This window comes from Saimiri boliviensis, chromosome 7 (genome assembly GCF_048565385.1).
Source record: "Saimiri boliviensis isolate mSaiBol1 chromosome 7, mSaiBol1.pri, whole genome shotgun sequence".
In the NCBI taxonomy this organism is placed as follows: domain Eukaryota; kingdom Metazoa; phylum Chordata; class Mammalia; order Primates; family Cebidae; genus Saimiri; species Saimiri boliviensis.
Window position 1 is genome coordinate 8,444,197 of NC_133455.1, and position 12,780 is coordinate 8,456,976.

A 12,780-nucleotide genomic window follows, 5' to 3' on the forward strand; every position below is an offset into this window, starting at 1 on the left:
AGGGATTTGAGGCTGGGCAGCTGGGCAGCTGGGCAGCTGGGGAGTCAGAGTTCCTGGCCCCTGGAGTGGATGGGGGTCCCAGCCCACCCTTTCCCCGGTGCCCCCTCCTCTCTCTCCCTGCTGGGCTGAGGCTGTCCTGGAAGCAGGGGTAGGAGCTGGATCTGTACCTGGGAAGGCGTGGGTCTGTGATGGTGTGTGCACAGGGGGTCTCCAGGTGGCCGGGAGCTTCAAGCTGGGTCTGGCAGGGTGGGCTCCAGGACCCAGAGGGCTGGAAAGTCCTTCTCCCTGTGCTCAACACCCCCTGCCTGGGCTTCCCACAACAGGAACCAGAGGAAGCCAGTGCCAGCCCGCCCCTACCCTGAGGCCCTGGCCGGTGCTAATGGGACACCCACTCTGGCCCCTCACGTGGCAGTTAAGGAAACTGAGGCCGGAGAGCAGCAGGGCCAGCCGAGACTGCCTCGAGCTCTGGCCAGGTGCCCGGGTGACTCTGCCAGCGCTCCTTTGGGAGGTGCATGTTTTCAGGAAGGGCTGGGTGACTCCCCCACCCCCACTTCCATCCCCTCTCCTCTGCCTTCAACCCACTCCCACTGCCCCCATGACCGGAGTTACTTAGGGTCCTCAAGCCCCAGCCAGGCTCCCAGCCACCTCCTAATTTATTGACTGAGTTTGGAAATGTCAACCTCCCCAGCATCGTCACCCCCACCCCCTGGCTCTCCATGCCCACCCCACCCCGAAGGCCCAGATGGGAGACCCACCCCTCCCACCCTCTCCAACCTGGGCTCCGGGCCTGTGATCCCTCTGGCCCTCGTGTTTGCTTGGGCTCTCTTGGCCCTGGCTGGGGAAATATAAATAAACGCACGGCCCCATCCGCCAGGTTCTGGAAGTGGCAGCTGCTGCTGGCGCGGGCAGAGGGAAAGGTCAGGGGCCGGTGCCATTTGATCCCACCCCCCGGCCTCCCCTTCTGCGCCTGTCCTTGAGGGACCCTGAGGAGCGGGCTGAGGGGCCACGTGGCTCCCGGGGCTGCCACAGGCAAGCAGGTGGCCTGTCAGTCAGTGCCACCCCCACGCTATGGGGGCCAGAGAACCCAGAGGGCAGGAAGTCAGGGCCCCATGCCCGCGTGGCCCCTTTCGCCCGTCCTCTGAGCGTGGGTGAGTTAGGAGGACCCTCTGAACCAAGATTCCCCCGCTCCTGGGGATGGGAAAATGGTCACAGCCATGACAGCAAGGATGACAGGGAACCAAGTCTTTGAAGGGCTTTGCAAACTCTGTGTGTCACTTGGCCATGCCGTGGGGTGATGAGCTGATGTTTTTGCTGCTGCTGTTTTATTTGCGTTAGAGCCTTGTGTATAGCAGGCAGGCAGCCGGACATGCATGCGTGCATGGATGCATGGATGGATGGGTGGATGGATGGGTGGCTGTGTGGATGAATGAATGAATGAATGAATGACAGAAAACACCAACACAGACAGCTGCCCCTCGACTGCCCAACCCTTGTACAATTTTAGCCGGCGCTTGGCTTGCAGCTTGATTTCATTCAAGGAAAATGGTCAAAAACTTTGTGATGGGAAATCTTTCATTAAAGTCCTTACAAGTGTAGCTCCAGCCCAGAGAGTCTGTGACGTCCCCAGCTCCTCGATTCAGCCTTGGGGCCTGCTGCCCTGGAGGGGCACCATCTTGCCGCACGGCCCCCCGAGGTCAAGAGTACTTCCTGTCTCTCCCACAGCCCTGGGAAGGTGGGCAGGCCCTACCTGCACAGGCTGGCTGGGCCACACAAGGTCACGCCGCTGGAGCCACAAGCGTAAATATAGAGCTGCTGGCCGGCGCCTGTGCCTGTGTGTTCGGCAGCTCGAGGCCAGATGGGCCGGGACCGGGGCTCGGCTTCCCGGGCGCAGCCAGTGCAGCAGGGGCCGGGTTTCTGCTGAGCCTGGTTTTCTGGCCTGGAAGCTAGACCCGGGGGGGCAGCATGCAGCTCCGGCCTGAGTCCTGGGGATGGAGGGAACTTTTTCCACTGATTGCTGGAGGCTCTCTTCCCGCAGTGGGAGGCCCGTGAGGCAGGGGGAACCTCTTGGCTGTGTGGGTTGGGGTTTGGGGCCAAATTCCAGCTGCCCAGCCAGGCCTGCTGGGCCCCGAGTCCCAAGTGGGCTTTAGGTGGCCATAGGGAGCTTGGTCCTGGAGGTACCCAGTCGACCTGGGCCCAGAGGCTGTGGTCCCAGTCACCCCGGCCCTGACCTCCACCCTCCCATCGCCTTCGCATCACATCCCCTCCTTTCTCTGGGCCGGTGTGGCCGGAAAACAGCCCGTCTCCCGAGGCCTCGCCTGCAGCTGTGAGCGAGTGTCAGGGCTGGGTCACGGCGGCTGGGCCCTCCCGCTCAGCGGCGGGGAGGAGGAGAGGTGGGGCCTGGGCAGGGGCTGTGCGTTCCGGACATTCACAGCCCTCTGGCCCCAGCCTCCTGCACGGTGGCCTCGGTGGGGCTTCACCTGTCACTCTTGGCTCCTCCAGCCCAGGCCTTGCCCATGCATCCTGGCCTGGAGTCAAGTGACTGAGAAACCAGACCCCAGAGGCCAGCCCTGCCACCTCTGATATCTCCCCGCCAGGGGACACCGGTCCATCACTGTCTCTTCTTCCAGAGGAACTGGGCCTGAGCAGGGAGCCTCAGGCCGGGTTTCTGCTCCAGGCCCCATTTGCCCCCCAGGCCATGGACGCAGGCCCCCCTGCCTGCTGGCCGTCCCTCACCACCCTCCTCTCCCGCGACAGGCCTCCTGGAACACGGCCGAAACTGGTCGGCCATCGCCCGGATGGTGGGCTCCAAGACCGTGTCGCAGTGTAAGAACTTCTACTTCAACTACAAGAAGAGGCAGAACCTGGATGAGATCTTGCAGCAGCACAAGCTGAAGATGGTGAGTCCCAGCCGTGCCATGCTTCCTGGGGCCTGGGAGAGGAGCCCGGACCGCCCAGGAGACATCTCTGCATCCTGGGAGGCATGGGCCGGGAGGGGCTGTTATGCCACCTCATTAGGACTCAGCTTCTCGGGGTTCAATCCCGGGAGTGCCCCGAGATGGCTGCAGGTGACGATGCTGCTGTGAGTGTCCCTCTGGGAGACGAGACAGACCAGGCCGCCCTCCACCACCCGCTCTGCTCAGACAGACACCTCTGGAGGCCCTCTGTCCCGGCTCAGGGCGTGGGGGAAGGAGCGCGCTGGACCAGACTGACTCAGCCAGGAATTCGGGCTGTCAGCGCGTTGGAATGAGGACCCGGAGGCAGATGGTCCCCGAGCAAGCGGCTCCCCCACCCCATTTGACCTCACAGCTTTAGGGCTGCCATGTGGGGGGGGAAGGACAGGTCTGGGGTGTGGAGAGTGGACCGCTCAACCCTGTGTCCTGGAGGGCTTGAGTCAGGCCTGGAGGCTGGGATCCCCCTCCCCCAGGAGCGCAGAGGCTCAGGCTGGCCTCACCGGGCGTGTAAATGGCCTCCGAGGAGCAGTCGCTTCTTCGACTGCTGTTTCTGGGAATTGAGGAGCATTTGTGGGGAGGCCTCTGCTGCTTTCCCTCCCTCCTTCTCTCCTTCCTTCTCTCCCTCCCTCCTTCTCTCCCTCTCTTCTTCCCTTCCTCCCTGCTGTCTCCCTCTTTGACGCACTTGCCAAGTATTGTCCCCATTTTAGAGCTGGGGAAACTGAGGCTTAGCCAGGCTCATATGCAACTGAATTGGGATTTGAACCCATAGCTGTGAGATCAGCACTGACGCTCTTCATCACTAGGCGCATGTTTCCCCATCGATACAGAAGCACGAGGGAGGGGTTGCAAAGCTCCTCGCCCCCGGGATTGACCCCCGCACCCCCAACCATGACATTGCCCCTTGTGCCTGGGTGTAAAGTGTGTGCAGCGTGTTCCAGGCAGGCCATGCTGAATTGCTCCTCCATGCAACCTTCCAAGGCTCAGAGAGGGTGAGCAGGCTGTGAGGTCACACAGCATGAAGTGGGAGGGCCAGGTATAGCCTCGCCCCGTTTGAACTCTGCCCGAGAACTGTGCAGATTGAAGGTCCTTCTTTTCACCCTCACGAGTGGGTTCTTAGTGCGTCATATGTGCGCACGGCCACTGGTGGCCCCGGGACCGAGGGGGCACTGTCCCATGGCCCTGTGGTCAGGGCTGAGATCCACCCTCTGTCCTCAGGGAGGTCCCTCCCCGTCACTTCCAGTTAAACAGTGCCCTGCGTGCCCTCCACAGCGGCCCCTGGGATTTGTCCCCAGAGCTCAGGGCGTCAGGCAGCGCCCTCTTCCTCTCCAGGCCTCCTGGTTGCGTGTGGAGGAAGGCGCAGCGTCCAGCTGAATGTGGGGACCTTGTCCCTAACACCAGCTGAGGTCCCTTATGGCAAAGAGGGCCCAGGCCCAGAGCAGCTTGGGGGCACAGAGGGGGCCTGGGCCGGGGCATGTTGTGGCCACTGGCTCTGTCACCCACGTCGGGTCTGTGGGGTGGTCCGTCGGGATGACCCGGGGCAGAGGTTTGGCTCAGAGCATCTCCTGAGGCACAGAAAGGGCCTCCTGCTCTCCCCAGCCTTCCCCTCCCTCCCTCTCCCACCCGGGTGCCTCTCCCTTCGGCACCTCCTACCCCTGTCCCCCTCGCCTCACCCCAGGGCTCACTCTCAGTGACCACGGGTGTCTCCGCCCCTGCAGCCCGCTGCCCCCCGGCCTGGCTTTCCAGGCTTCTGCAGGATGTGGCCCCACTGCACCCCCAGAGACCCCAGAACCTGAGAGAGTGGTGGACCATGCCATTAGGTCCAGGATGAGACTGGGGTCAAGGCCCAGCCTGTGGATTCGGGCACCCGTGTGACCTTGGGCAGTGGATTCAGCCTTCTCAGCCTCAGTTTCCCCATCTGTAAAGTAGGGGCATCACAGTTCGTCTCCATGAGGTCCTATGAGGAGTGAACGAGTGATCTCCTGTGAGGACCTTAGTGCCTGCCAGAGCGGCCACGCTCCGGAGGGCCAGCTGTCCGAGTTACTCTTTCTGCTGTGGTTATTCTTCTGTCTTGATGCCATCTCCCCCCTTCTCAGGGCCACCGGAGGCCCCCTCTTGAATGGTGCGTGCAAGCACAGGCAAAGCATGCTGGAGCAGGACTAGGTCCCGGAGACCTGAGTTTGAATGTAGGCTCTGCCACCTCCTAGCTGTGTGAGGCCTTGGGCAAGTGACCTGTGTGCTCTGTGCCTCGGTTTCCCCATCTGTGAAATGGGGGCAATAATGGAACCCACTTCAAAGGGCTGCTGTGGGAATGCAGTGAGTGGCTGCCGGTAGAGTGCTTAGAACGCGGCCTCGTAGGCCCCAGGTGCTCTGCTAGTGAGCACTGCGACAGTGCTGGTGGTGGCGCTCTCATGACTCATTCACTCATTCATCCATCCATCCATTCATTCAAAGAGGCATTCCAGAAGGATGGTGCAGAGCCGGGCTTTGGAGCTGGTGGCTTCACACCGCAGCTCTGCCGCTTAGCGACGGGGGTCCAAGGATATGGGGCTTCACCTCTCTGCACCTCAGTTTCCACCTCTGTAAAATGGGGCTGCTGAAGAACAAGCATGTTTTTTTGTGTAAAGGGTGGTGCCTGGTCCTTGGTCAGCCCTCGATAAGCGTCCGGTGTTATCCTCAATGTCCATTCAGCAAGACTGTATTGAGCACTTGCTGTATCCCCTGAGGGCAGAAACAGAGATGGAGTTTTCCTGCTGGGCTGAGGAGCCGGCACTTCCTTACTGGACTGTGGAAGGAGTAGGGGTCGCATCGAAGGATTCTGAGCTGAGACGCAGCCCCCGTGCAGGGCTGGACTCAAGGTGGGTCGTCCTAGTGTGGATGAAAGTGATTCTTGTCCGAGTGACACAGGCAAAGCCAATAAAGAAGGTGGCCCTTCTCTCCCCTGACTCTGAAGACTCTGGAGGCATGGGCAGGAGGGGACCCTGAGACCAGATAGAGACCCAGACGAGAATGAGCCATTCGGGAGCGCGGGGTTCTCGCTCCTGGCCAACCTCAAAGGAGCGCCCTCATATTGAGGGCTGCAGAGAAAGAGCAGGAAGTGGGGTTCAGCCTGGGCCACTGTTCTTGGTGCAGTGGTGAGCTTCCCGTCACTGCAGTATGCAAGTGGGCCTCAACGGGAGAGGCGCCACTGAACCCGGTGACCTCCACCTCATGCCCCTCCCCTGTGCCTTTTGGTCCCAGGGAGGAGGCATGTCCCAGTGAATCCTAAGGCAGTAACAGCCACCTCTGGCTGCTGGCCCAGCCCTGTCTGGAGTACAGGAAGGCATGTCACCCTTGGCCAGCGAAGGAAGGAGTGGAGAAGCAGAGGGTCACTGGGTGTCCTCTCCCGCCTTGCACCAAGCCTGGCCCGAGTGTGGCCGCAGGTGACGTCAGCAGGAAGCAAGATCCGGCGGCCAGCCGGCCGGGCGGGGCATGTCCCGGAGTTATGTAACACTTGGACTCAGTGTCTTCTCTGAGGTTTCCCTCCCGCTCCCCGTGGCCGAGGGTTACCCTTTTCTCCCATCTGAATGCAGGCCCCTGGGGCCCAGCATCCGCGTTTCTCAGTCTCTGTCCGCGCGGCCCTGGCCTGGCCCCGCCTTGCTTTCTGCCGTTATCTCTTCTACCTGAGGCTGCACAGGCCTGCAGAGATGGTCCAGCTGGGACATATTTGAACCTGGCCTGCGTTCACATCTGGGCTCCTCAACGCATGAGTTGTGTGGCCTTGGGCAAGAGTCTTTGCCTCTCTGAGCCGTTGTCTCTATCAGATTCATTCATCTAAAGACAGTTACAGAGCGCCTGTTCTGTGCCAGACGCTGTTCCAGGTATGGTGGGAATATGGTGGAGAACAAAGATCCCAGCTCTTGAGGTGCCGGGGCTAGTGCAAGCAACAGGTTCATACATTCAGTTTCAAAATGGGGTCTGCAGATGCTGTGAGAGGAGGTTGTAGAAACTGGTTGATGGTGAGGGCAGGAGGGGTGAGCTAATGATGGGGTGGTCAGGGAAGACCGCTCTGATGTCTGAGCTGAGGCCTGAAGGAGGCGAGGACGTGAGTTGTGCAGATATCTGCGGGTGGGTGTCCAGGCAGAGAGAGGAACAGCCAGTGCAAAGGCCCTGTGGCTGGGGTGTTGAGCAGGGAGGGCAGCATGTTTGTAGCACACGCCGTGAGTGAGGGGGGCAGCAGCTTGGAGAGGCAGGCGGGGTCCAGCGCTGGGTCACACAGGGCCATTTGGATGGCGGGCAGGACTTGAGGGTCATATGCAGGTGTTGGAGGGTTTGTAGCAGGTGGTGGCATGCTCTGATTTGCAGAGCAGCTGTGTAGATGCAATAAATGAATGCCGGAAACCGCTTGGCACGTAGTAGGTACCTAATAAACATCAGTCGCGATGATTTACGGCATCACCAGCATCTCCTACTCCACACACACCGCCTAATCCCACAGTGCCGGACCACGTGAGGCGGGATTAGCCGTAACTCCTGGGACTCCTGCTGAGACCCAGCCTTGTGGTGTTGGCACCATCCCCGTCCACTGCCAGGCCTCAGAGGCCCCTCCCTGCCAGAGAGACTTACAATCCAGGATGGTGGGCGCCACTGCCAGGCCGACAGAAGACCCCTGTTCCCTGTGTGGCTCTGAGCGTCTCCCACGTCCCAGCCAGCACTGGGGCAGCTCAGGCATCCAGTCAGTCTCTCCTGAGCTTCTGTCTGCTCAAAATAGATTCGGGAAGCAGGGGGAGCCCCTGGCCACAGCTGCAGAACCCACATGCCACCACTTTCTCAGGTCACCACAGGCTCCAGCTCTCCTGGGAGAGGCTCTGGGTTCGGGGCAGGGCTGGGGCCAGGCCCAGGATGGGTGCAGGGCTGCAGAGCTGTCATCCCCATGGGCCCTGTGGGCACTGGCAGGGGCAGGGCTGTGGCCCTCTGGCCAACTGGCGGTGGCGGAAACTGTGACTAACGGGCCGCAGGCGCTTCCCTTTTCCTCCCTGTGTTCCAAACGGCTGTGCTCAGAGCAACCCTGTTTTCTCAGGAAGAAGGCAGGACGGGAAGTGATCCCGCACCCTGCCTGCGCTGGGGCTCGGAGCCTGAGACCCCCTCTCCTCCCCTCCATGAGGCCCAGCTCCAGCCTGGCCACAGCGAAGGGCCGGGGTGGGCAGAGCCCACCTGGCATTCCCCCGAGAGCAGGCTGTTTGGTCTTGATGTCCGGCCACCTTTTCTTGGAATCCGGGTACAGTGGCATGGAGGGTCGTGTGATTCCCCGTGACTGCCGTGAGGAGGTTCCACAGACTGGGTGGCTTCAGACAGCAGAGGTGTACTCGCTTCAGGTCTGGAGGCCAGGCGTCCTGAACCCTGGTGTCCTCAAGGCTGCAAGGGAGCCTCTCCCGCGTTCCCGCGGCTGCTGGCAGTTGGTGGCATTCCCCGTGGTAGCTGCACCCTCCGCATGCATCTCCGCCCTTGCAGGGTCGTCGTGCCCCTGAATCTGTGTTTCCCTCTCCTGCCAAGGCCGCCAGTCCTGCTGGGTTTAGGGCCCACCCGACTCCCGTGTGACTTCATCTTAACAAACGACATCTACAGGATCCTGTTTGTAAATAAGGTCACAGTCTGAGGTTCTAGGTCTATGTGAACTTTGCGGGACACCCTTCAACCCAGTATAGGGCTCTCGGCTGAGATCCGCAGCCACCTCCAGGTGTGGTGAGGGCCCGCCTCTTTCTCAGCAACCCCAGAGGGCTCCAGCTGCTGCCCCTCCTGTCACACCAGGCTGCGGTGGGCACCCGCCAGTGCCTGTCCAGTCCCCCTGGGAGTCTGCCTCACCTCGAGATGCTGCCTCCATGATGCCCCCACTCTGCTCTCTGCTGTCTGTGCATTCAAACCCACGGAGGCTGGCCTTTGACAATTGCTCAGCAAGTCAGTCAACAAACACTTTCTGAGTCTCTGCCTGGCTTAGCATGGGGACAGAGACATCCAGCCCAGTGCGCTACAAAGATGAGCAGTTTGATGACGGTGCCTAAGGTGGGGGAGGAAGGGCGGGCTCTGTGCGGTGAGGAGCTGGGGTTCCCAGGAGCAGGGCATGACATAGGGGAGGCAGAGGCCCCATGACTTAGTCTCCTTTCCGTTCCTCGACACACCCAGCGTGTTCCCCCCATGGGGCTTTTGCACCCGTGACTCCCTGCACCTGCTACTTTCATCTAGAGCTGGGCCTGGCCCGTTCCCTCCGCCATCAAATCCTGGCTTGAATGTCACTTCCTTGCAGAAACCCTTCCGGGCGGTTTTGTCGGGAGGAGCCCCTGCTCCGTGCTCTCTGCCCCACCCTGTGTGCCCCGTGCAGCCTCTGCGTGCTGCATCTCTGTGAGGAGCACATTGCTGGGCTCCTGACCGGCCAGCCTCCAAGGGCAGGACCTTGTCTACCCCCTGCCTTTGTCCCCACAGCCCTGGGATGCAGAGCCGGGCACAAAGTAGCTGTTCTGTGAAGGTTCAGGGAATGAAACGCAAGCTTCCCAGGCTGGCTTGTCCCCAGGGCCTCAGTGGGGATGGGGGAGACTTGCATGCAAGGAATAGCCTCCTGTATTCATTCATTCATTCACTCCACCTGTGCTGATGAAGCTGACGGTGTCCCAGGAGGCGTGGCCACTTGCTCTGGCTGGGAGTGTCCTGGGCAATGTCAGGCAGGTTTTCTCCCACTCAGGATGTCAGGGCGGCCGAGGGGCCAGCCTTTACCTGGAGTGTATCTTGGGCTCCATGGAAGAATAACCATGCTTGGCTGCCATGGTGGGGCGTGAGGGGGGACGGATGCCCTCGTTGCCACGTGGCTGGGATCACTGCCCCTCGAACCTGTGGCGAGGCCTGGGCATGGGGAGTCCCTGGGCTGACAGCCCAGGCCCCAGCCCTGATCTGCTGCTTCCCTGCGCCCCAGGAGAAGGAGAGGAATGCGAGGAGGAAGAAGAAGAAAGCCCCGGCGGCAGCCAGCGAGGAGGCCGCGTTCCCGCCCGTGGTGGAGGACGAGGAGATGGAGGCGTCGGGTGCGAGTGGGAACGAGGAGGAGATGGCGGAGGAGGCAGAAGGTGAGGGCTGGCGCGGCGGTGGTAGCTGCGGTGGCTGGCGGCGGTGGCTGGCAGCGGTGGCTGGTGGCTGTGGGTCCGCGCTCTGAGGAAGGGTGCGGTGGGAACTGACTCCGCCGGCAGCCTCCTCTCCCCTGAGTCATCTGGGTCCTTAGAAGGGACCGTGACTCCCTGGAAGGGGAGGGCCTGGCATGCCAGAAACTCACCAGTCACGGGCCCGAGGAGGATGATCTCCACAATCCCAAGAATAACCAGCTGCTCTAGAGCCCCAAGCCTCACTCAGCCCCTCTGTCGCCCGTGAGTCTCACGCTTGGGTGACCTGAGGATGCTGTCCTTCACCCTCTCGGGTGTTACGGTCTAGAAAAAATTTACTTTGGAAAATGGTTTGTTGTTGTCGTGTTGTTGTTTTTGAGGCGGAGTCTCGCTCTGACGCCCGGGCTGGAGTGCCGTGGTGCGACCTCAGCTCACCGCAACCTCCACCTCCCGGGTTCAAGCAATTCTCCTGCCTCAACCTCCCAAGTAGTTGGGATTACAGGCGCGTGCCACCACACCCAGCTATTGTGTTTTTAGTGGAGACAAGTTTCACCATGTTGGCCAGACTGGTCTCAAACTCCTGACCTCAGGTGATCTGCCCACCTCAGCCTCCCGAGTGCTGGGATTACATGCGTGAGCCACCACACCAGGCCCGGAAATAGCTTTTCGACCGGAACTCTCTTACAAGGTAACCAGCGTAAATAGAACCTATCTGTCAGTTGATACGTATTGTAAAAGTTACACGGTCATTTGTAGTGCCTCATTTTACTCCCAAGTGTCCCTATTTGGGTGATACATAATTCGATCCCCTTCTTTGATGTCCCCATTTTCTATGTGGGGAAACTGAGGCTCAGGCACTTAAAGGTCTGGGCCCAGGTGCCCTGGGCGGGCACCACGGAGTGTGTTGGTTGCACCAGCCGTAGACTAGACGGATGCCCCACCAGGTGAGTGCTGCAGAAGAGAGTGTGTGGAGCCATCATGTGCGTGGAGCCATCATGTGCGTGGAGCCCTGGCAGGTCCCCCGAGGCCCCTCAGAGGCAGGGCTGGGACCACACGAACTCCACTTCAGAGTCAGGGCTCCGGATAACACGTGGCTCAACTTCATAATCAGCGTTTACAGACCCCGGAGCTGAATGCAGGCTGCCCACACCAGGCCCTGTGCTCTCAGTCCCAAGTCCATCCACCTCCGACTCCCAACCCTGCGCCTCTGTGGGGTGACCGAAGGCCCCTGGAGACGCCCCCTCCTCAGCTGAGCGTCCCTGACTCTCCCTCCTGACTCTCTGAAGGAGAAGCAAGCAGCCTCCGTCCTGGGTAAGGCAGCCTCCTGCCTCCTGCTCCTGTCCGCTGTCCTTCCTGTGGCTCCTGTCCTCCGTCCCTCTGGCCTTTGAACACCCAGCTTCTCCCTGGCAGAAGGTGCAGGTCTCCTCCTGGTTCCATAAGCCAGGCCTGCAGATGAATTCAGGTTCTTCCAGCCTGCAGATTTTCCCCAGCCAGAATCCCAGCTCCTGGCTGGAAATGGGTAACTGGGCCCTTGGGTGACTGTCATCTCAAGCCGGCCTCCCCACCAGCCTTGGTTCTCTCTGGCCCAAGTTGGCCAGAAGCTTGGCCAGTGTCTGATGGAAGGAAGGCCGGGGCCCTGAGTCCCTCGGGTCACCCCGTTTTGGATCTTGGGTCTGTAGGCAGGAAGAGAGAATACCCTGGGAGCAGAAACTCCGTCCGCTCTGTCAGCGTCCCTCCAGCTATCTGAATGGGCGGGATGCAGGCTTGGTGGGAGCATTTTAAGAAGCCAAGCTTTGGCTGCACATTAAAACCAGAGCAGACGCTGCCCAGAAGTGTGTGGTGATGACCCCTCATCACTCGCAGGGCTTACATAGCCCAGTAGGGATGGGGAGGGGCATTCTCTGCTGGGTGGGGGAGGAGGGAGGGCTGAGCTAGCCGGAGCTGGGGCTTCTGGTCTTCTGTAGCTGCTCTGAGAGTTCGGGGACAGCGGGTCAGAGGCTGATGAAGCCTCCTGGTGCCCAGCCAGGGTGTTACCCCATCTTAAGGACGACTGAGACCCAGGGAGAGGGGAGCCCCTCCTGTGGAATGTCCGTGCACATAACCGCTATGCTTGGGGTCTGCCCGCGCAGCCAGCGTGCACCATGTGACCTGTCTCTTGTGCTCAGGATGGGGAGGGGAGGCACGAGCTGGGTTGGAGCCTGAGGTTGCCCTGCTGGACTCTCCCAGGAGACCCAGCCAGCCCCAGCGGGACTGTGGGCCCTCCCCAGGGCAGTGGGAAGTGCCTCCTGCATCTCAACCTGTTCCCCAGTGCAGACGGGGAGCGATCCCTGGGCCAGTGGAGTCTCAGTTACAATAATGCTCATAGTAAAAGAAGCAGGTGCTACTGTCATCCCCATTTTACAGCTGGGGAGACTGAGGCATAGCGGGCTTATCCCAGGCCCATTTGGTGACCTGGATTCAAACCCAGGCAGCCTGGTACTGGGAACCTGCGGGCAGAAAGGAAAGAAGGCCATCTGGTGTGGTTTTGGTTTTGGTTTTCGGTGGTTTTATCGTTGCCCTTGTTAAACACCTACTGTGTGTCAGGCGCTGCACAAAGCGGCCCTCCCGGGCTCTAGGGCAGCGGTGGCCGGTGTTCCCTGGGGTCTGTTAGAAGTGCTGATTCTCGGGCCCCAGCCCACACCTACTGAATCAGAAACATTCGGAGAGGGGTACAG

The 12,780-nt window shown here is 60.8% G+C and overlaps 1 protein-coding gene across 32 annotated transcripts in view; it reads left to right on the forward strand.

Annotated features, from left to right (window-relative positions):
* The window catches only part of NCOR2 (nuclear receptor corepressor 2), a 243,319-nt gene that overhangs the window by 182,317 nt on the left and 48,222 nt on the right, over positions 1-12,780 (forward strand). For all 32 annotated transcript variants that reach the window (XM_074402040.1, XM_074402038.1, XM_074402057.1 and 29 more), the window contains 2 exons: positions 2,755-2,897; positions 9,889-10,036. In XM_074402040.1, the coding sequence (XP_074258141.1) occupies positions 2,755-2,897; positions 9,889-10,036 (291 nt within the window). The remainder of the gene's footprint in view (positions 1-2,754; positions 2,898-9,888; positions 10,037-12,780) is intronic.